A 23,954-nucleotide genomic window follows, 5' to 3' on the forward strand; every position below is an offset into this window, starting at 1 on the left:
CCCTGGCTTACAGAACCTAACATGAGTTCCCTCCTGTGAGCTGGGTCTTAAATCCAAGAGGCAAGCAATTGGTTGTACCAAAAGCAGCCGCATCTTGCCTGTCATGCTGATAGTGCATCATGTAGACTTCATAGCTGAGCAGCACTTTTGGTGGTGATTTTCCACAAACAGCCTGCGTGGTACTTTTGACCTAGGATAAAGACAGCCTCCAGGAAGGCTATTTCTAGCTCCATGACAGCTAGATTTTTGTATGTCCTGTGACAGAAGTGTGCAGAGTCTTTAGCAAAAGGAATGTGCTATGTAGTTCTGGACAGCAGTTAGCAGCAGTTATGGTTTATGGAGCCTCAGGGCATCCCTGACTACTGACTAGCTCAGACAGCAGTAACCTACCTCTTGCACTGAGTTTTCACCCACAATCCTTTTAAGTGAATCAACTAACCTGGGCTGTGGGGTTCACAGAGACTGAACCAACCATCAGGGAGCCTTCCTGGGTCTGAGCTGGGGCCTCTGCAGATATGTGTAGCTAGAGTTTTCCTGCCTTGACCACAGTCAGGACAAATCTTTGTCACCCGCTAGTCCCACAGCCGCTCAGACCCAACCAAGTAAACACAGAGACTTATTTTGCTTCAAACTGTATAAACTGTATGGCCGTGGCGGGCTTCTTGCTAACTGTTCTTATATCTTAAATTAACCCATTTCTATAAATCTATACCTTGCCACGTGGCTGGTGGCTTACTGGCATCTTTACATGCTGCTTCTCCTGGCCGTGGCTGCAATGTCTCTCTCCTCAGCCTTCTGCTTCCCAGAATTCTCTCTCCTTGTCCCACCTACTTCCTGCCTGGCCACTGGCCAATCAGTGTTTTATTTATTGACCAATCAGAGCAATTTGACATACAGACCATCCGACAGCAGATATGTCATGCTTTTGTAGCTTGGTCTTCTTGTGGGACTCCTAAGAGTGGGAGTGGGGCTGTCCCCGACTCTGTTACCTGCTTTTAGGACCCTTTTCCTTCTATTGGGTTGCCTCGTCCAGCTTTAATATGAGAGGAAGTGCCTAGTCTTACTTCAACTTGGTATGCCGTGTTTGGTTGATATCCCAGGGCAGCCTGCCCTTTCTGAAGGGATAGGAGGAGGAGTGGATCTGTCATGGGGAAGGATAGGGGTCCAGGAGGGGAGGGCAAACTGCAGTCTGGATTTAACATATGAGAGAAGAATGAAAAACTAAAGGAAACAAAACAATACCTTAAGTCCTGAGGATACCTTTGTTTAAACTCGTTTGCTGATTTTACTATTCTTCCGAAATCCTTTAGCCAATCTTTAAGGATTCTAAAGGTTAGCATTATATAAGGAGACATTTTTACAGAGAGTAGGGGTTCTCTCTGAAGGCCATGATGTCCAGTCCAAGCATACATCAGTTCAGCAGCTAAGGGAATACTGAAGCAAAATGTTAGTGATGTCCAACACAGCATGGAAACCATTTATGTCAGTTGGGATGCTTGGATGATCTCTGCTTCTCGTTTGCAGCTTACTTGTGTGAGAGTGATCCTCAGCAGAATAAATGTTTACTCCTAGCAAGGAGGAGCCCAGTGAATCTGGTCAGTTTCAGGGACTTCCTGGTGATATTTTGGTAATTTATTTCCAGTCTTGAGAGGGTCCCTGAAATGATGGGATGTTTGAATCTTGAAGAAAACTGGTATACCTTAATGTAGTACACAGACATACATGCCAGCAAAACATTCATACACATGAATAAAAATAAATCAACCTGATGTTCGTGAGTTCAAGGCCAGCCTGGTCTATGACATGAGTTCCAGGACAGCCCGGTTGTGGACAGGATGCACAGTTGTGGTAGGCAACACCAGAAAGGAGTTTGAATGGGTGAAAGATACTTGCATGGAGGTAGTATAGTAATGTTTGAACTAGCCACTCTGTCTTCATCTAGGCTGCTGTGGGTTTTAGCATTTCTTTCTTATTACATGGTAGCAAGGCTTTGGCAGGTTTCTGTGTTTTTGTTTTTGTTCCTAGGAATCAAACCCAGAACTCAGTTATAAAACAAGTATTTTCTACATGTAACGCAAGTATAGCCTCACCCTGGGCTTTCCCTTTTAAAGAAATGAATGAAGGTCAGCCAGAATCGAAAGGGCTGGAGTAGAAGGTAAATGAGAGACCACATGGTGTGCTTTTGGAAGCTTCTCCGCCCGCCTTGTTGCGAAGACGTCATAGAGTAGATGTGTTGGTAGAATGCTTGCAAGGATGGTGAGGGCCCAGGTGCTGTGGCAGTCTGTTACACAGGTGTTTCTCTGCGTTTCCTTTTTTTTTTTGGTTTTTTGAGACAGGGTTTCTCTGTAGCTTTGGAGCCTGTCCTGGACTAGCTCTGTAGACCAGGCTGGCCTCGAACTCACAGAGATCCGCCTGCCTCTGCCTCCCGAGTGCTGGGATTACAGGCGTGCGCCACCACCACCCGCCTCTGCTTTTCCTTTTTAATTTAATTTTTCTCTCTTTGTGTATAAACAAGTTATTATATCAGAAGGTGAAAGATAATTCAAAATCTTTGGCATTGCTAGAGATTGACCCCAAGGCTTCAAGCATTCTAGGCATGTGCTCTTCTCGGGGAACAGAATTATTTCATTTGAATGTAATCCTAACAGTCTGAGGAAATGATTTGTTTAAGGAGCATGGATACTGGTTATAGTGAGATTTGAAGATCAAAAGTATAGACATGCTGTGGAGAAATGGCTCAGTGGTTAAGAGCACTGGATGCTCTTCCAGAGGACCCAGGTTCAATTCCCAGCAACCACATGGCAGCTCACCACTGTCTGTAACTGCAGTTACAGAGGATCTGACACCCTCACACAGACACACATGCAGGCAAAACATCCATGCACATAAAATATAAAAAGATTAAGTATATTCTAAAAAATTAAAATCAATTAATTTCAAAAGTAAATGGACATTGTTCAGTCTTGGTGCAGATGTCATTTCAAGGAATTTGATGACCTATGAAAATATACAGATTTTTTTTCCTTGTGGGAATAGGTTTGAGGAACCATTGGCCAACTTGCTAAATGAACGACACCGGACGGTGAAAGAGCTGCTTGAACAACTGAAAATGAAAAAATCTTCCTCCAAACCACAGCCTGAAGTGGAGAGGCTTAAACCCCAGAAGGAGACGGTGCATCAGGCTCTGATTCTAGACGCAGCACAGAGGAGCAGGCTTCAGCAGCAGATGCAGCAGGCAAGACTTTCTCATTGCCCTGTGATCGCATCATCTCCTAGCTTAACACTGAAGCCGAAAGGGATCAGTGTTGTAAAGTCAGAGATGGCTGTCCTGCTTCCCGTGGAGACCGGGGCCATAGGACCCCGAGTCCGTAAGACCTTGAGAGAAGAGCAGGCACGCAGATAGAGACCTCGGTAATTCTCAGGATGAGGGAATTCAGAGTTCTCGACCACACATTCACACTTGAGTAACTGTCAGTGTTGCATTTTCCTCTCTCATTCTTAGTCTCTCTAGTGTGAGGTTCAAGTTTGTCTGAGTTTGTGGTTTTGTTCTGAGGAAAATATCTCAGAAATTCATACCAAGATCCTGCTCTGCTCTAATGCCTCTGAGAAGCAAGATGTGTGTGATACATTTGCAGACTTCTTGGTAAGATCTGTGTTTCTGAAATGGCAACATTATGAAGTGTCTGTTTTTTTCCTTCCCAGCATGTTCAGCTCTTGACACAAATCCACCTTCTCACCACCTCCAACCCCAACCTCAGCTCCGAGGCCAGCACCACCAGAGTATTTCTGGTAAGGTTCCACACATCTATAACTCTGAAGACTTAAGTTTGACGTTAGGCTGACAGGTCAGTTTTCAGGTGAATGTTACTCACTGGGTGTGATCTGTGTTTCTCCTTCTCTACTGGATGTGTTTGGTCGCTGGACCTGTTGTTCTTTTGCTTGACAGAACACTGAGTCTCAGGAAACATTCTGATGTCATTTTAATTGCATCCTCCTCATCTTGGGATCCATTTTTTTTTTTTTTTTTTTGAGACAGGGTCTCACGTAGTCCAAGGTAGCCTCAGACTCCTGTAGTTCACCTTATGCTTCTGATTGCCCTGCCTCTGCTTCATAAGGGCCTAGTTACGGATATACACACAGTGGCCAATTTATGGGGTCCTTCAAATATAACCCAGGACTTCCTGCACGTTAGACAAGCACTCTCCTAAGTGAGCCTCCCGGCTCTCTCACCCTTTGATACTTTTGTTTTTAAGGATGTTGAGTTCATGACCTGTTTATTAGGCTCAGCTTTTTTTTTTTTTTTTTTTTTAAATGCTGAATGCCAATATTGAAGGAGGGAAGAGATCTTAAATACAGGCTTACAGCACAATGGGAGGACCCCGGAGGGCAGAAGTTCGCTACTGATGTTTTACAATCTTGCATCTAAGCTGTTAACACCCATTATGCAGGATACACAGACACGGAACTTCCCTTAAGCATTCAGGAGGGTGATAATCGGCAGGGATTTAGCATAGGAGGATATCAAGGTCAAGGTCAGCAAGCAAGGCAACAGTTACCCAAAATGGGGGCCAGGGACCTACAGGTCCCCCTTTTCCTAAAAATTGAGCTTCTGACTTGGGTTGCGTGGGACGTCAGCAGGTCACCTTACCCGTCATGGAGACGCCTGCCCAGGCCACACAGGCGCTCTGTCTTAGGTTGGTGAGCGCCCCTCAGGCATTACCCATCTCTGAATACTCATTATCATACAGGCTCAATCGTGTGTGAGCTGCATAGTTAATTGCTGCCAAAGATCTCAAAGTGGCGCTGGGCTTGCAATCTGTGTGTTCGACACAGAAATGACCAACAGAGGTCCTATCTCACCCATAGCCAGTAGGCTAAAGGCAGCTGAGGATTCCCTTCCTTAATGAGCCTTACTGCAAATTGGAGTCCTTTGTAAGATGGTATCCCAAAAGCAAATGGAACTTGAGTTTATAAATTTATAGTTTTCAAAGCCAATCGAAATGTATATAACTATTGAATTATATTTATCATGCCCAATAGAATGGAAGATAAACTAACTGTGGTAGCTACTTTTGCTGCCAGGGTCTCCACTGTGCTAGCTGTAGTAAGCAATTATGAGTTGGTAATCCCAGAAACAGTAGCAGCAGTGGCCGCCTCTGCTATAAGAGCAACAACGGCAGCAGCAATGTCAAATTCTCTTCTGGAGTGTGTGGGCATCCACAGGCATGTATACAACTCCAGGTACATGAACTGCCAGGGCTTATTTTTCTTGATCCCAGCATGACTTAAGCTGGCAGCTCTGCAAAAGAACAACTAAGAACCATAAAAAACAAACAAACAAACAAACAAAAAAAAAAAACAGGCACCTCACAAGGAGCATAACTTATAATGGCTGCATTCTTATAATATTTATAATTCTTATAGGTCTTATAATGGCTACATTCAGGCTCATAAATTTTAAGGTATCTTCAAAGGGGCCTAATTGAATTTCAGGAGGCCAAAAAATGTTGCACAGAGCCACTCCTGAAAAGTAGGTACTACACCAGCTTGAAGAGGATTGTGAAAATCAAAAGGCTTAGCTGGCATGCTACTGTTAAAAAATGGAAATCAGTGACCTTCAGAGTTATCCTTAATCTCCAAGGCGTCTGGGTGACACGTTCTCAAACATACTTGAAAGAGCAGTTACCATCCAAGGCGTCTGGGTGACACGTTCTCAAACATACTTGAAAGAGCAGTTACCATACATTACCTTCTGGAGAATTCGACTGCATGGCTACAGTTCCTAGGCTTATGTTAATGCTTGCCAAGGCTGGCCGTACTGGGCTCTCAATTCCCATTGGCATCAGAAGGAGAGAGTTTTTCACAAAGGCCCAATAGGTCTCTGCAATGTTGGGCTTCAGCAGCAGCCACAGGGCACACACAGCATTCAGGAATCCAAAGAGGAACCTCATTGTCCTGAGGAAAGACATAAATAGAAACCCGGGCCCACACCAACACCAGATCGGGTCTCCTCCAAGTTACGCTCAGCTTTGTTTAGTATAGAATTAATTTTGCTTATGATATTTTTTAAGTGTTTTGAAAGATTTGTAAACTTTGATGGGTCCTTCCTCCTTCCCATATGCCCTTTCACCTCTCCATGCCCCCTCCTTTTTCATCCTTGTAGAATTAATAGTAGATCTGTGAAAGGAGGTAAGAAGGAACTCCCTATTGGGAGGAGCTCTCAGGTAAGAGTGCCCTGGAGGAAGCCCTTTTGTGATTCTATGGTGTGTTTGAATATGCCAGACTTATTTGTGGTAAAAGTCTGTTCACTTTTTAAATGTATTCAGATGACCATGAGAAAATTTTCTTTTGGTGAATATTTCAGAAAATTTTAAATAATTAGCTTTTTTTTGTGTATGAGTGTTTTGCCTGCATGCATGTATATGGGCAACATGTGTGCTTGATGATTGTGGAGGCCAAAAGAGGGTGTCACATCTCCCTAAAAGTAGCCTTATTAATGGTTGTAATGAACCTTGTGGGTGCTGGGCACTGAGCCTGGGTCCTGTATAGAGCAATAGATACTTTTTAACTGCTGAGCCATCTTTCCAGACCTTTAGAAAATATTTCTTTACAATCAGGAGGTGGGTGTTGTAATCCCCTTTATTTCTAGTACTTTGGTGAATGAGAAAGGAGGATCCTGAGTTCAGGGCTCTCCTGGGCTACAGAGTGAGACTCTCAAAAGCCTGGGGTGGTGTGTGCGTGTGTGTGTGTGTGTGTGTGTGTGTGTGTGTGTGTGTATCTAATATAACCCCCCTCCAAACTCACCCCTCCCTCTCACTCCCCTCCCCCACATCCGTGTTGAGGCTAAAACCCAGGGCTTTGAGCATACTTCTCAACAGCTCTGCTGATGAATCTTGATTCTAACTTGGGAGTGTAAGATGCGTCTGCAAGACTGTAGAATGTTCAGTGATTTTAAACCCAAGTGTGACAAATGAATGGAGGTCCAGTTCCCAATATCTGGGGATGAGGACAGAGTAGTCATAATGGAATGATGTCCATTAATGGAGACTTTTACCTGCCTCTAATCCTATCAGGAAGGGCCCTTTTCCCTTCAGAGTCTGAGGACTGTGGCATTAGTTGTCTGGAATCCTCTCAGATCTCCCTTGTGTCCTTTATTCTCAGAAAGAGCTGGGAACCTTTGCAGAGAACTCCATCGCCCTTCACCAACAGTTCAACCCCAAGTTTCAGACCTTGTTCCAACCCTGTAACTGGATGGGAGCTATGCAGCTCATTGAAGACTTCACACATGTCAGCGTTGACTGCAGTCCTCATAAAACGGTCAAGAAAACGGGTAGGAGATGAATGAATGAGTCAACTTCAGCCTTTGATTTGCAGTCAGAGACGAGTCTTTAATAATTTTTTTATGTATAATTCCTTTTTTTTGGTTTTGTTAATTTTTATATGCATTGGTGTTTGACCTGCATATCTTTGTGAGGGAGTCGGATCCATCGGAACTTGAATTACAGACAGTTGTGGTGCCCTCTTTTGGTGGGCAGGCTGAACACTCACTGTATACATGATAAATAAATAAAATCTTTAAAAAAAAAATAGAAAGAAAGGACTGGAAACTTGAGGGAGTCAAGTCAGAGAAGTAGATCTCTGCTCTGTATAAAAATGGATTTATACACTTTTGTGAAACCCTTTGGTCCTTGGATTGTACTGATCACAGATTTTTTTTTTTTTTTTTCTTTTTTCTTCTCTAACAGCCAGTGAATTTCCCTGTTTGCCAAAGCAAGTTGCTTGGATCCTGGCCACAAACAAGGTTTTCATGTATCCAGAGCTTCTCCCCATATGTTCACTGAAGGCAAATAATCCTCGGGATAAGATCATCTTTACCAAGGCTGAGGACAAGTGAGTTTACTGTGAGGATGAAAAGAATGCGTTAGTGAAAGACAAGACAGTTGCTTTTGAGAAGCATAGGTGAAATAAGATGTGCATGGTAAGGACACAGACCAAAGAAAAGCCGTGTAGATGGACAGAGTTTCCGCAGTGTCTTTTGTAGGACATGCCACACAAGTTGTGGTTAAAGCTTTTTATTATCATTGTCTCATTTTATGTATAATGGTGTTTGGCCTGCTTGTATGTCTGTGCCCCATGTGCAAAGCAGTGCCCACAGAGGCCAGCAAAGGGAGTTGGATTCCCTGGAGCTGGAGTTCTGCACTGTGGTGAGTCACCATGTGGATGCTCTTCTCTGACCCTGGGTCCTCTGGAAGAGTGGGCTGTGCTCCTAAGCCCTGAGCCCTCTCTCCAGCCCTCCACACACATTTGTGAAGCATTTAAAGGCATTGTTTAACCTTTGGTTTATTGTAAACCAGTCTTGTAGTAGTACTGAAAGCAGATCTTTAGAGTAAGAAGTTTCTACCCTATTGTCCTCCAGCCCAAAGACCGTGGTTCTTGTTTGTTTTACTCTCTTGGCCTTTTAGTTTCTGACCCTCCTCCTACCTCTTAAATGGTGGAAATACAGATGTGAGCCATTAGCCTGGTGTTTGTGGTGCTGGGTGTTAAACTCTGGGCTTCGTGTTGCTAGGAACTGTATGAGTTACTGCCTCAGCTCTCTCATGGCATTCTGATAGAGCTTCAGTAATTTAAATAATTTTATAATTAGTTTTTTCAAAAACACAAGGCCTTGTCAGGGGCTGGTGCCCACGCCTTTAATCCTAGCACTTGGGAGGAAGAGGCAGGTGGATCTATGAGTTTGAGTCCAGCCTGGTCTATCTAGCAGGTTCAAGGACAGCCAAGGCTATGCAGAGAAATCTTCTCGTGAAAGACAAAACAACAAAACAAAAACAAAAAGAAAAATTAGGACTTCAAATTGTCATTTTATTCTTTGATTTATTCATTATTGTGTGAGGCAGACCCTTATGTATCCATCATAGAACTTGAAAAGGTCATGTTACTCAACATAGCCTTGAACTTTGAATCCTCTTGCCTCTACATCCTAAGAACAGGTTTTTGTTTGTTTTGTTTGTTTTTGGTAGTAGGGTTTTGCTTTCTTGTTTTCTTTTGTTTGCGGGGAGGGATGCAGCAGTGTTTTTGTGTATTACATGTTGGCTTCCAGCTTAAAGCAGTGCTTCTCCCTCCCGGCCCCCCCAGGGTGTGATGCAGGAGTGTGCCATCAGGCCTGGGACAGCTCACTCTGTGACATGCTGTGCTCTTTTGTTATTATTTTTGAATGCAACTTTGAAACTAAACTAGGGGGCGCTGGAGTTCAGTCCTGTGGCCTTCTGTATGGTAGGCAAGAGCTGTAACCCACGAGTTAGTTACATCACAGCCCTTGTTTTTTGATACAGGGTTGTGCCATGAACCCAGGCTGGTCTTGACCCTGTTGTCTCCTGCCTCAGCCTCGTGGGTGTTGAGAGGGTACTTGTGGCTGTTTTTGTGTCTTCCGTGTTTTTATCCCAAGGCCTCACCAAGGATGTTTGTGCAAAGAACTTAAAGAAATTTTATTTTAGCAGTGCTTGGGATTAATCCAGGGTCTTGCCTATGCCATTGATCCCTGTGTGTTTGGTTCTTAAAACACTCAGTACTGTGTAAATGCCTGAAGGTATAGAAAGTCTTGTGAAGCATGAGCAGTTTGGAGAGCTCTTTTGAAGAAAGGTCTGTGAAGTTAGGTTGTATCATTGCTTCTCTCTCAGTCTGTTAGCTTTAGGACTGAAGCACTTCGAAGGCACAGAGTTCCCTAAACCTCTAATCAGCAAGTACCTTGTAACTTGTAAGACCGCTCACCAGCTGACGGTGAGGATCAAGAACCTCAACCAGAACAGAGCTCCTAACAACGTGATTAAAGTGAGTGTCTGCTGCAAGCTCCCCTGTGCCTCCTGCAGAGGAGCACCCAGCCCTCCTCCTCCTCTCAGCCCTCAGGGAGGGCAGGGAGGTCCCTCCCAAAGAAGGCTGCTTTAAAGGACATTCCTCCCACTGTGTTATGCTCGGCCTGCTCTTTCCTTTGTAAGACATTGATCCATTAATTTGCTCTGGAGTACCTTCACCTTAGCCTCTCTTACGGATATTTCCTGAGTAAGAAATTATACAAGTCCTCGCTCCTTCTAGCCATATTGTGTCTCCTTACTCTGACCTTCTCAGGTAGACAGAATTGTGTCTGTAAACCTCCACAGTGCTGCTTTCTCTGGGGTTTCGAAAGATTTGTTGTGTTTTTTCATTAAGCATGTGTCTGTGTGTGTGTGGGTGTGTGCAAGTGTGTGCAGTGGCCCCGAGCCCCTAAGCTGTAGTCATGTGTCCCTGTGAGCCACCTGACCTGGGTGCCTGTGTGCTGGGAACTGAACGGGGTCCTCTATCAGAGCAGGAGCTCTTAACCGCCCAGCCCCCTCTCCAGCTGCCAGTCTGCTCTCCATCAGACACTGATGTCAAGGTTATGCAGAGGATCCTTAGGAGTCCAGTGAGCCAGGTGTGGTGTTGCGGCCCTGATCACTGCACCCAGGGGACGGAGACTCTGGATTGCTGTGAGTTTAGGACTCTCCAGGGCTCCATAACAATAACCTAGTTAAACAGAGAAAAGTAAAAAAAAGAAACAAAGGAGAAAAGATTTAAATGGTTTAAAGAGTTAGGCATTTTTTTGAGGCTTTAGTTATGACAGTGTTTGATCCCTTTCCCTTGTGACCCACAGTTTTGGAAGGTGGTGTGCTTACCCCTTGTTACATAACCCTAACTATAACCGACTTCTTGTTGATTTGGGTTTAGATCTAATTTAATAACCTCATTAATGCACTCCTCCCTTCCTCCCTCTCCCTGCTTCTGCCTCCCTCCTTCCTCCCCTCCCTCTCTTTCCTCCTTCATAGGTAGGAGTGGAGCAATCATTAAACCATATCCCCAGTTCTCCTTATTTATACATTTACTTAAAGTGTGTGTGTGTCCGTGTGTGTTTCAGATTTGTTCTTTTATGTCTATTGTCTGCCTGAGTGTATGTGCACCATGTGTATGCCTGTGGGGATCGGGAACTTGGATCTATTAACTGTGGTTACAGGTGGGTGTGAGCTGCCCAGTGTGGGTTTTTGGAAGTAAACCCAGGTCCTTGGTGAGAGCAGCAAGCACTTCAATTGTTGAACTGACTGTCCAGCCCCTCATTGTTTTGTTTTATTTAAATCACACTTATTTACCTTGGGAGGGGCATGTGCACACATGAGGTCAGAGGACAACTTGAGAAAGTCTGTTCTTCCTTCTACAATGTGAACTCAGTTTCTCATGCTCAAGCCAGTTGCCTATCCAATTTATTCTTTTATATTTATTCATTTGTTTGTTTATTTGAGATGGGATCTCTTTGTGTCGCTCTGGCTGTCCTGGAGCTTGCTATGTGGGCCAGGCTGCTCTTGAACTTACTGAGATCCACCTGCTTTTTCCTTCCAAGTGCTAGGGTTAAAGGTGTCTGTCACTACCTCCAGCCATTTCCTTTGGGAATGAAACTGTCGCAGTCTCCCCCTTCCTCTCCCCCTGGGATCACAGCTGTGCACCCTGTGCTTGCTTTAGAGTGGCTTTTCCACTTCACACTGCTACTTGCTGAAGAGTAGCTTCTGTGTAAGGTGAGGGGTACGCTCTGTGTGCTGGAGCAACTGAGTGTGTGTGTGTGTGTGTGTGTGTGTGTGTGTGTGTGTGTGTGTGTGTGTGTCTAACAGCTCTGGCTCTTCTCAAACTCACTTTGTAGACTAGGCTGGCCTGGAACTTAGAGACCCACCTGCCTCTGCCTACCTCATGCTATGATAATTTTGAGTCTTAGTGGTAATCAGAATGGATAATTGCGTTTAGAGATCGAACATTTTGAAATCTTCATTAATTAGAGATACTTTGTTTGAAATGCAGAAATACATAGCATTTACACCTGATATTTTTTGCGTGTGAAACCATCAGCCACCCATTTCCCAGTCTGAAAGAATATGACTTATGATTTGTGTTTTCATGCCTAGTTTTATAAGAAGACCAAACAGCTGCCAGTTCTGATGAGGTGCTGTGAAGAGACCCAGCCACAGCAGTGGAGGCCTCCCGTAGAGAAGGAGGAACACCGGCTCCCATTCTGGTTAAAGGTCTGTCCATCCTTCCATGTCTGTGTGAGGCAGAAGACCTGAAAAGTTCCTGTGGAGTTAAATGATAATTTCCCAAAGTAAATTCAGGAAGAGTTTTTATACTTGGGATGTGGTTTTCCTAGAACATTGATGCCTGGAAAAACCCTTCATGGGATTATATCTTGAGGTTGTCTTCCACTAATCCTCAGAATCCAGAAAGCTCATTTTTCTTTCTCCTAAATTCTGACATGTGCCAGAGCACAGTGTTCTTATTCCTGCAGGCCAGTGTACAGTCCATTCAGGATGAACTTCGGAAAACAGCTGAAGGCGTTGAGGAAGGAGCAACTGTGACCAGAGCCACAGAAGCCGGCACAGATCAGCACTTAGAGAAAGCCTGCCTGAATTGGGGAGCGAAACTCGATACCCACTGCTGATGCCCAAGGGTGTAGTCCTGAAGTTGAAGCCAGATTCCAAGCGTTTCATCAGAAAGGCTTTGCGATTGAACCGGCCATTGGTCCAGAAGCCCCTTCTTATCCAGCCCAGCCCCTGTGTTCAGCCTGGGTTCAACACAGGGAAAATAGCAACCTGGTCAACTCAATCAGAAGTCCTCCCAGGAAACATAGTGGTTCAGATTCCTCATCTGATCCAGCCAGCCACTGTCTTACAATCACTTCCTGGTTTCTCTTCAGTGGCGGTCAGCGGAGAACATAGTTTTGAGTCTTCTGCAGCACTGCCTACTATGGCCTCCGGTCCTGAAGCCAGGACCAGCTTCCCCCTGTCTGAGTCTCAGTCACCACTGCCTTCTTCCTCTGCACCCAAGATAATGCTACCCTCACTCGCCCCTTCGAAATTTCGAAAGCCATATGTGAGGCGGAAGCCTACAAGAAGAAAAGGAACCAAGGTTTCTCCCTGTGTGAAAGCTGCCCCCATCATCCACCCCACACCTGTCATCTTCACGGTTCCTGCCGCCACAGTGAAGGTGGTAAGCCTACCCAGTGGATGTAATGTGATCCAGCCTGTTAATGCGCCGTGGCCCCGAATCCCCAGACCATTCCCATCACCACTCTCCTTGTTAATCCTACTTCCTTCCCCTGTCCGTTAAATCAGCCCCTCGTGGCCTCCTCCATCTCCCCCTTAATTGTTTCGAGCAATCTGACACTTCCTGTATCATCTGTTCCTGAAGATAAGGTCCAAATGAACTTGGATATTGCTGAAGGGAAAAATGCTCCTCAAAACCCTGACTCCACGTCAAATTCCCAGGAACTAAATCCTCTCTGTGCTACTGTCTTCTCCAAAGAGGATCCTAGGCCATGGTGTTCTTCATCAGGTATGGAAAGCCAACAAACATCCTCAGAATCCAGTGCCTGTGGCTGGACAGGTGTGAAAATGGAAAGCCAGGAGGGATCTTCAGAATCCAGTGCCTGTGCCTGGACAGGTGTGAAAATGGAAAGCCAGGAGGGATCTTCAGAATCCAGTGCCTGTGGCTGGACAGCTGTGAAAACAGAAAGCCAGGAGGGATCTTCAGAATCCAGTGCCTGTGGCTGGACAGGTGTGAAAATGGAAAGCCAGGAGGGATCTTCAGAATCCAGTGCCTGTGGCTGGACAGGTGTGAAAATGGAAAGCCAGGAGGGATCTTCAGAATCCAGTGCCTGTGCCTGGACAGGTGTGAAAATGGAAAGCCAGGAGGGATCTTCAGAATCCAGTGCCTGTGCCTGGACAGGTGTGAAAATGGAAAGCCAGGAGGGATCTTCAGAATCCAGTGCCTGTGGCTGGACAGCTGTGAAAACAGAAAGTCAGGAGGGATCTTCAGAATCCAGTGCCTGTGGCTGGACAAGTGTGAAAAATGAAGAGGATGGGCAAGCTTTAGAGCCATTGCCTTTGAGTCTCCAGTTATCTCTGAACTCCACATCGAAGGATTTAGAAGAAATGGTCAAGATGGAAGCTGAGGATCGTGTGGAGGAAATGTCCAGTACCTTCCCCGAGCAGGACATTGCTGAGACAGTGAAAGAAGAATACTCTATGGAATTAGACCGTGGCTCCCCTCAGGAGAAGCCGAGTAGTGCTAGAGAGCGGAGGAAAGAAGCAGTCGTGCAGACAGAGGAGACCCGAGCAGCTTCGTCCCTTTCCGTGTCCCAAGAGCCGCCTGATGAGGGGAGTCCAAGTGGAGAGGCAAGCAGAGGGTTGCCCAGAGGTACTCCGTCCTCCGTGGAGCAGGAGACGGTGCTCAGCAGGCCTCCAGGGAAGGCTGAGGACTCGGCCATTGCTGACAGTCAGTCTGTAGGGACCCCGGCAGGACCAGACACTGGAGGAGAGAAAGACGGGCCTGAGGAAGAAGAGGAGGAGGACTTTGATGACCTCACCCAAGATGAAGAAGATGAACTGTCATCAGCTTCGGAGGAGTCCGTGCTTTCTGTCCCGGAGCTCCAGGTGAGAGCCAGAGTAGTTGCCAGTGTGGGGACTCAGTGGAACGTTCCCTGCGTGTGGGAGTCACAAAGTGGGATTTGACTTTTGAATGCGTATGGAACATAATTTAGGAGGCTTGTGCGATGTGCTTGAATCACTTGCCCATACTTTGTTTTTTATTTTTACATTTATTCTTTTATTTGTGTGGGTACGTGCATGACATGACATGTGTGTAGAGGTCCGAGGAGCAGGAGGAGGTTATCTCCTTCCATCACGTGGGTCCCGGGAATTGAGCTAACTGTCAGGCTTGGCAGCCCTTGTCTGTACCTGCTGACCCATCTCCCTGACCCCCCCCTTTAAATAATTTATTCATGTTTGTGTGCATTGGTGTTTTGCCTGCATGTATGTCTGTGTGAGGGGGGCAGGTCTGGAGTTACAGACAGTTGTATGGGTCACGTTAGAGGAAAGCCGTCTTGAGGAAGTAGGGCAGCCTTTCAAAGGCATGTTGTGCTGCCTGTCCTGCCTCAGTACCCTCAGGTTTCTTCTCTAATTCAGAGTGGTGGCCCTGGCTCCCTTAGATCCTCCTGACACTGCTCCTGTCCTTTGGCCTTCTGTGAGCTGCTAGGAGCCCTTATGAACATTCTGTGGGGTGCTTTTAGGAGACTATGGAGAAACTGACTTGGCTGGCTTCTGAAAGGAGCATGAGTCAGGAGGGTGAGTCTGAGGAGGAGAACTCCCAAGAGGAGAACTCTGAGCCAGAAGAAGAGGAAGAGGAGGCTGAAGGGATGGAAGCCTTGCAGAAGGAGGATGAAGTGAACGATGAAGCAGCTGGAGATGCTGCTGAGAAGCCCCCTTCTACCTCGGCCTCACCCAAGACTGCTCCAGAAGTGGAGAGCAGCATAAGCCCCGCAGGTGAGTGTGGCCGACCCCTCGGAGGACAGGTTTCCCTTGGGTGCGCATAGTGTGCAGCTGACGGGAGCCAGGAGGCTCCAGGGAGGAGTCTCTCTCTCCTGCAGCTTTCCTTCCCCCACACAGACCAGGGCGGTTCCTTGGAAAGTCAAAAGACACAGGAAGTTAGAATCCCATCAACCCTTCCTGTACATGAAGCAGCTCAGTGTTTTAGTTGTGGTTCCTGCCTCTTGTGTGCTGAGGCTGTGAGCTTTTGACTTTCGTCTGACCCTCCCATCTCTCCCTGAGATCTGTTATGCCCATCCTGCCATCCCTCCCCAGCACACTCTTCCTCCTCACCTGGATGTTCCTCTTGATGATGTCCCTGATCAGCTGAACCTTGCCTGTGCTGGGGTCCACTCCAGCCAGCGGCACCATGACCTCCCCAATGACGTCCTCCCTAGAGAAGTGATCGAAGCTGAGCATGAGGAAATGTAGCACCAGGTCCTGCAGCTGGCTGTATGGGATGCTGTAGAAGGTGAAGGTCTCATCGAATACAGGGTCCAGGGTCCTGCGGAGCACACGGTGTTCCCTGGAGGCTGCTTCCACATGGTGGAAGGCAACTCCTCCTGCACGCCCTCTGACCTCTGCACACTTAGCATGTGTGCGTCCTACAGAATGGATAAATTAATGTCAGAAATAGAAAAGCGTCGGAAGGAAAAGAGCTCTGGGTCTGCAGACCTATACTTCTTAACCTGTTACAAAGTCTCTGGTCCTCGATCTGTCATATGCTGAAGTCACGATTATTTTCTTAGATTTTTAAATAGAAAGAAAATGTTAGATGTTAAATTTTCTTTCTTCCTTCTTTCCTTTTTTTTTTTTGAGACAAGATCTCACTGTATAGCTCTGACCTATAACTGGCTTTGTAGTAGTCAAGGCTGCCCTTGAATTTACAGAATTCTGGCTGCCTTTGACCCCTCAGAGTTGGGATTAAAGAAATATAATTATCTTCTAACACCTTCTTTGAGCACTTCATTGATAGATGAGTTGATTTCAGTGACATGTGGCCAATCAGAGCAGCCAGCAAATAGGCAGTCTACTGCTGAGTATGCCTAGTGCCGAGAGCTGTATTTTAAAAACCAGTGTTTCTTCACCTTTGGTGATTGAACAACCCTTCACAGCGGTCACCTAAGTCCATCAGAAAACACATTTCTCATGGTTAGGAACTGAGACATTTGTCTTCTTATCTTTCTCCAGGTGGGACTGTCCACATGCTGATATGCCCACATATGAGCACCTGGTGTGATGATATCATTGTGCCAACCCCACCACATACACACAGAACAAATACAGGTGTATATAACAGCGTTTGTGCCTTAATGGACTTACATGGACCTGTCACATGTGTAGAGAGCAGCAATTACTGTGTTGAAAGTAGCTGTATTGGAGGTAACACTATACTTCATGAATTGTAATGACTGGACAAATATAAAATCATGTATCGTATAATCATCACCTACTAAATAAAAGTCTGTACCATGGGAACTTCATCTGCATACTGATTGGTCTTTTCTTATTCAGCTGTCGAGTTGATTTGAATCCTGCCCCCTTGTGATAGTAATGGGTTTGAAAAAAGGAAAAACCAAAGAATGGTAAATCTTAGGAAACTTTAATGAACTGTATTGACTGAAATATGCCATATATCATCTTTTGTATTATTAAGGCTGTTGTTATATATCGTTTTCATTAGAAAACTATCCCATGACAATGGATCCTGTTGAGAAGAAGAACGTTAAGAAAAGAAAATATTATGAGGATTTTTTTACAGTATGGTTTTACCTCAATGATTACAGCAGGAATTGAGAAACTACAATGTGTTATTTTTTGTGAAATTCTATCAGCCAAATCTATGAGGATGAACAATCTAAACTGCCACTTTGATAGTGAGCATCTGAGCTTCTCTGCCAAAGATATCAACTATTTTAGAAGCAAAGCTGGTGGACTCAAGGAGGCCAGACTTGACACTGGTGGCTCGTATCACAACAAAATGTAGCAGACATTGAAACTTCATATTGGTAGAACCCAGAATCGCCAGAGCTGTGAAACCTCACACCACCACTGAGGATTTACTGTTGCCAGCAGCCAAAGGTATTTCTAGAGTTATGATTGGAGATAATTTATTACCCAATTGAGTGGAATTTCCTCGTCTAATGACACCGTCAGCAGAATAGTCGCCGTGTTTGCTGATGTTCTTGATTAGGTGACCCAGGAAGTGTCTGGTATCCAGCTTTAGGAATCCTCAGACTTTACAACTGTTCAGTTATTGGTTTAGGTGAGGTACATTAATGATGGCAGCTTTAAAGACGAGTTTCTTTTCTGCACACCCCTGTATTTGAGTCAGTGGTTCATTCCTGAAAGAGCCTAAGATCTCCTGGGAAAGGTCTGTGGTGTTTGCAGGGACGGTGCTCCAGCCGTGCTAGGGGGTCCATCTGGATGGTCACCAGAAGTCACCAGAACTCACCATAGGATTCACCAACAAATGTTATGTGCCATAAGAATTACTAGAAATGCTGGGTAGTGGCATATACCTTTAATCCCAGTACTCGGGAGGCAGAGGCAAGTGGATCTCTGTGAGTTCGAGGCCAGCCTGGTCTAGAGTGAGTTCCAGGAAAGGCGCAAAGCTACACAGAGAAACCCTGTCTCAAAAAAACAAAAAAACAAAAAAAAAAAAAAAAAAAAGCATTATAACTTCTGTCAATTTTATGAAGGGAAGCACTTAATAGTGACTATTTTCACAACTGTGTAACGAGTTGGAGGCAATGAACAACACTGCCATTTCACACTGAGGTGAGATGGTTTTGGAGAGGAAAAGGTTTTAAAATGTATTTGTTGTTTGTCTTGTCGACGTCGCCCCCCACCCCACAACAGGGTTTCTCTGTGCAGCCCTGGCTGGCCTGGAACTCATGGAAATTCCCCTGCCTCAGCTTCCTGAGTGCTGGGTCTACAAGTTTGGGCCAACACTGCTATTCTAAAATGTGTTTTTGAGGGGTTGGAGAGATGGCTCAGAGGTTAAGAGCACTGACTGTTCTTCCAGAGGTCCTGAGTTCAATTCCCAGCAACCACATGGTGGCTCACAACCATCTGTAATGAGATCTAGTGCCCTCTTCTGGCCTGCAGGGACACATGCAGGCAGAACATTGTATGCATAATAAATAAGTAAATCTTTAAAAAAAGAAAAATGTGTTTTTGAGCTGTGTGGTGGACTCAAAATGTTTTTAATCAGAAAGCAAGATGGCAGTTCAAAGCATTTTGAGTGGTTAAAATTAAAACAGAAAGTAGCTTAATTGGTTATCATCTTTGCCATCTTGAGTGAGTTAAATTTATCACTGCAAGGTCCAATGCAACATGCCTCAATTTTACTGAAAATACCATATCATTCCAAATGAAACTTCAGCTTTGGCAAAAAAAAAAAAAAAAAAAAAAAAGGATGAAAATAAAATTTGCATGTTGCCTACCCTATCTGTTTTCTTTGAGGTACATGACATTTAACCAGAAAAAAAGATTACAATGATTATTTCTGTGAAAGGACACTTGCACGTTTGTAGACACTCCATTTACACTTGCCAGAAACTCATTCACAGTCAAACTTGAAAATATTCCTGAGACAGCACAAGAGGAATTCGTTTCACTTAGGAGAAGCGATACCGTGAGAGTTGAGTTCCTTCAATGCCAGTACAAAATTCTGGATCAAGCAGCTGCAGTCATTTCGGTTTTGTCTGAGACTGTGTTGGGATGACTTCTTCCATTTGCAACAACATATCTTTGTGAAACAGGGTTTTCCATCTTGTTGGTTATCAAGTCTAAATAGGGAGGTAGACTGGCTGTGGAAGAGGATCTTCTTTCTGCTTCTGCAAAGACTGCCCCGAGAATTTCTGATCTGGTGAGAAAGAAGCAGTCTCAACCTTTGCACTGAGGTTGGCTTTGTATTCATAATGTTGCAAAGAGTACCACTGTAGTTTACTGTTGTTATTTTAAGACTGTTTCCCATGTTATACCATGAGTCAAGAAAATATTACATTTTTTTGTAATTAGAAGTAAATATTTCATAATACGTAATTAAATATTGTTTTTTGTGGTTAATCACTATACTTAAATTATGTTGAATTTATAACCATGAAAATACATCCTGCAAATCTTATATTTATATTACTATTCATAACAGTAGCAAAATTCCAGTTATAAAGTAGCAATGAAAATAATTTTATGTTGGGGTCACCACAACATGAGGAACTGTATTCAAGAGTCACAGCATTAGGAAGATAGAGAAGCACTGATTTAAAAGTATAGCTGGGCAGTCGTTTAATCCCAGCACTCTAGAAGCAAAGACAGGTAGTTCTCTGAGTTCTAGTCCAGCCTGGTCTATAGTGGGTTCCAGGACAGCCAAGGCTACACAGAGAAGCCCTGTCTGGAAAAATAAATTAAGTAAAAGCACAACCTTTCCTATCCTTCATTTGCTTGCTTTGCTTTGCCTGCCTGCCTTCTTATGCATACAGTATCCTGCCAGAAGAGGGCGCCAGATCTCATTACAGATGGTTGTGTGCTACCACCTGTGGTTGCTGGGAATTGAACTCAGGACCTCTGGAAGGGCAGCCAGTGCTCTTAACCTCTGAGCCGTCTCTCCAGCCCTCAATATGCATTCTTAATAACTCAATCTGTCTTCATGGGCCCTATCATTATCTTTCCTCTCATAACTATTTGCTTGTGTAAAAGAACTATATACAAACCCAGATCATGGAAGGCAGAGACAGAGGATCTGTATGAGTTTGAGGCCAGCCTGGTCTACACAGTGAGTTCGGGCAGCCATAGAAAGAACTGGCCTCAACACCCGCCCCCCCTTCACTCTTTCTTGTCATTGAAGAGCCACGGGGTGGCAGGAACAGAAGGATTGCTGAACTTGCTGCCTGCCAGCCTGTGGAAACGCGTGAGTCCAGATTTTGGGAAAATCCTGCCTCAAAGGAATAAGGAGGAGAGTGTTAGAGGACACTCAGTACGCCTCAGGCTCTATGCCCAGGTGCGTAGATACATGCCAGCCCCACACAAATTATACAGCAAATATAAATAAGAAGAAAGAGTGAACAAGGAGTGCCTGTGCAATTGGTCCAGTGCTTCTCTACCGTGCATGAAGCCCTGAGTCAGAGCTCAGCACCACATCAAAGCAGACATGGAGGTATACGCCTGCAGTCCCAGCGCTAGGGAAGTGGCAGCAGGAGGATGCAAAGTTCAAGGTCCTCCTTAGGTCTCAAGTTCAAGTCCAAACTGAGATCCTGTCTCTAAATAAGTAATTACATTATAACCCACACTGGCCTTAAACCCACCATCCTCTGGCCCTAGCTTCTGTGTGCGACTGGTTTTATAGTTTTACCATCTGTTATCTTCCCTGGAATGTAACTGTTGTGAGGACAGGCCATCCTGTTCATTGGTGTAAGGTAGTGCTCAAACGCATAGCAGGCATGTAACCATATTGTCTGCTAGGTGAGCAAATAGCTAGAGAGATCAGTGATCTGTCCTCCTTTCCATTTTTCTTGTTTTTCCTCTAAAAGTTGGGCCTGCCTTATAAAGTTGACCACAGCTAAATTGCTTTTAGTTCCCAAGGCTTGTTGTTTTCATTCTATATTCTATGGAAGAATTGGAAATCAGGAAGGATTAATGAAATAAATACAGTTCTGGCATGTACCAGATTCTTCCTGAATACCCAGATATCCTTTCCTAGGCATCCTCATGGCTCACTGTCTAAATTACTTCCATCTTGGGGCCAGCCTCACTTCACGAGAGAAGCATCTCCTGCCTGCCTCAAGGAAACAAAAGTCTTCACCTTTGTGTTTCTTCATTATGCTTATTCCCCTGACCAGTGTGTGTTTGTCTGTTTTTCTTCATTAGATAAATTTTGTAACAACAGAGCTGTTTTCTATCTCTGTCTCAATTTTGGTCCAGTTAATACTCTGATATGCTGACCTGCTCCTGCTCCAACATGGGCCACAGACACGAGACAGTCAGCAACTGACTATGTTCTCTGAAACTACCAGCCAAATAAACCTTTTATCGAAACCAAAACTGCCAGGCGGTGGTGGCACACGCCTTTAATCCCAGCACTTGGGAGGCAAAGGCAGGCTGAAGTTTATGAGTTCGAGGCCAGCCTGGTCTACAGAGCGAGAGATCCAGGAAAGGCACAAAGCTACACAGAGAAACACTGTCTCAAAAAAAAAAAAAAAAAAAAAAAAAAAAAAAACCAACTAAGACCTGGTCAAATTTGTTCATGTCAATAACCTTCTATAGTTTAGAAAAAGAGGGTACAAAGGCAATATGATTTCAGACATCACAGATAAGTACAAAACCTTCTAGAGACTTAAAAGTCTACCTATAGGCAATACCCTTACTTGGTAAGTTTGGGTAAAAATGACTTGGTAAGCTAGGTGACCACGACTTGGCCACCATTAGGTTAATGCTGGTTTACACTGTAAACACAGTCTGCCTCTCACAGGAAGGAGGTGGTGTAACTAGATCTGCACTGGTCCTCACAGAGTTACCCTACATTCTGGAACCTAACACCATGAGAAGTTCGCTCTCCTCAATCGTTATGGAAGAGTTCCCCAAGAGGAAACGAGCTGGCCAAGGCTCTCTTGTCTCCTTTCCTCTCTCTTTTCCACTGCACTTTCTGCCCTAGGGAGTGTTAGATTGTTCTTGGAGCCCAGAGGGCTAGGTCGTGGACGAGATGACTTAAGGCTTTCTATGGTACACAAAGCGGCCTCCCCCAGGCTGGGCCTCTCTCGCCCCTCCCCCCAGCCAGGAATGCCGCCCCCGCCAGCACCAGCACGGGTGAGTCCCCCTTTTTGAAAAGCCAGACCAGGGAAACAGGGAACAAAGGCCCCGGAAGGAGCGCCTAGGCACTGCCAGGAGGCTCAGAAATAGACATCACGTCATCTCTCCACCCGGCGGCGCCAAGCGCCATTTGGTAACACCGGGAAGGAAGGACCTGACCATTACGGTGCAGAACGAAGCTTGCAGGGCTAGCGTTTCACCCCAGCCCTAGCAACCCTCTGACCGGCTTAAGGAGTGGCTTCCCTTCTGCTCCCAACCCCCGCACCCTTCTTTCCCTGGAGGCCTCCGCCTCCCTTGGCTGCCAGCCACACAGCCCATAGTCTCCACGCTGCCATCTTGATGCCCCATCCCCCTTGCCACTTCCCTCTCCTGCAGCCCTCAGAAGTAGGAGGGGGAGGAAGGGGCACCGCCCTGCGTGCCCCAAGGGGAGGGCTCGGCCTACCCCACCTCTCTTCCTCCAGTAGGAGGGGTTCACATCCTCCGCGTGCTTGCCACTTCTCACCTCCAGCCCTGCTGACAGTGCACCATGGAGGGTTTGCGGTCAAGGATTTAGCATCCTGGGCTTGCCTACCCTCGGTGGCACTCTGGCCTCACCAGCCCCTGCAGCCCGCAGCTGCAATCCAGGCGCTGGCCACTGCGTTCTACTCACTCACCACCTCAGGCCCGAGTCTAGCAGGGCTGGCAATTAAAGGATCCCATCTGGACTTCACTCCCCGCCCATCCCTCAGCTCTCCGGCTTTGCGCCGGCCTGATGGCTTCAAAAATCAGTCGTGTCAGACTCTACTTACCAAAGCTGGGGCGTATATTTGTGATCTCAGCCATGTTGTAATCAGAGGCTGCTGTAGCAACACTTTTGCAGAGGTCAGACAACTTTGGGAATCTCGGTCGGTACCGAGGCCGCGGCTGTAGACCTCCGGATCAGGGGAGGGGAAGGTGCCTGGCAGACTGCCCCTGCGACAGTCCGATCTCTGGTTGCTAGCTGCGCTTTCCTCTTAGATGCTCCAGGGATGCTCTGAGCTAAGGATGCAGGTGCAGTCCGACTGGTCCTGATGCGAGGTAGGCTCCGCCTCTTTCCGAAGGGCCCTCGGCAGAAGACTCCGCCTCTGCCCGAAAGGTTCCGGAAGCTCTTCGAGAGGAGGCCCCTCCCACTGCCGATTTTTCCCCAGGACGAGGCTCCGCCCATTCACAGGCTGTGGGCGTTGGGACTAGAATTTCAAAGCCAGTAAGAAGTGTAGGTGTTGTGCTAGTTCAGTGGCATAATCCTGTGACTGTAGCACTGGAGTGGGTGAGGCAGGAGAGTCAAGGAAGGCTTGGCTAGGCCTCCAAATACAGAAGGGCAGGAAGAGAATCGCTTTAGCGTCCACGGAAGCTGTGATTCTAGTTGCCTGGGTTTATGCAGAAGGAAGCTGTAGCAGGAATCTTAGAAGGTCTTATTAATAAAATCAAACCTGGAGCCAGGAATTGGGGTGAATGCTGGAAGATCAGAGAAGCAGAACAAGCCACAGCTACCTCATGCCAGTTCCTCAGCTGATCCTGTTTCCTCAGACTGGAAGTTTCTCAGTCCTCATCCACAATGAGTCTCAGCTTAACTGCTGCTAGAAGCCTGAAAGCTTAACCAGCCAAATGCTGCTAGTTTCTGGTCTTCACGCCTTATCTTTCTACCTTCTGCCACCACTCCCTGGGATTAAAGGTTCACTTCTTGGGATTAAAGGTGTGAGTCACCATGCCTGGCTGTTTCCA

At 45.9% G+C, this 23,954-nt stretch overlaps 1 protein-coding gene and 1 long non-coding RNA gene across 3 annotated transcripts in view; one reads left to right on the forward strand and one right to left on the reverse strand.

Annotated features, from left to right (window-relative positions):
• LOC114707899 (GON-4-like protein) overlaps positions 1-16,888 on the forward strand; it is a 46,646-nt gene extending 29,758 nt beyond the window's left edge. The window contains 11 exon segments of the mRNA XM_037206771.1: positions 3,037-3,235; positions 3,703-3,789; positions 7,162-7,330; positions 7,746-7,890; positions 9,675-9,825; positions 11,952-12,068; positions 12,329-12,440; positions 12,443-13,069; positions 13,072-14,474; positions 15,110-15,362; positions 16,596-16,888. Coding sequence (XP_037062666.1) covers positions 3,037-3,235; positions 3,703-3,789; positions 7,162-7,330; positions 7,746-7,890; positions 9,675-9,825; positions 11,952-12,068; positions 12,329-12,440; positions 12,443-13,069; positions 13,072-14,474; positions 15,110-15,362; positions 16,596-16,813 — 3,481 coding nt within the window. The 3' untranslated portion in view covers positions 16,814-16,888.
• Positions 15,362-23,302, reverse strand: LOC114707903. 2 transcript variants are annotated; one of them, XR_003736723.2, is made up of 4 exons: positions 23,003-23,302; positions 19,044-19,275; positions 15,699-15,909; positions 15,362-15,498 (listed from the first exon to the last, which is right to left on the reverse strand). It is a non-coding gene; the product is annotated as an uncharacterized LOC114707903 (long non-coding RNA). The 2 variants fall into 2 exon arrangements; XR_005091785.1 differs by lacking the exons at positions 15,362-15,498; positions 15,699-15,909 and having other exon boundaries at positions 18,595-19,275; positions 23,003-23,299.
• Positions 23,303-23,954: the final 652 nt, after the last annotated feature.

This window comes from Peromyscus leucopus, chromosome 6 (assembly GCF_004664715.2).
Source record: "Peromyscus leucopus breed LL Stock chromosome 6, UCI_PerLeu_2.1, whole genome shotgun sequence".
Lineage (NCBI taxonomy): Eukaryota > Metazoa > Chordata > Mammalia > Rodentia > Cricetidae > Peromyscus > Peromyscus leucopus.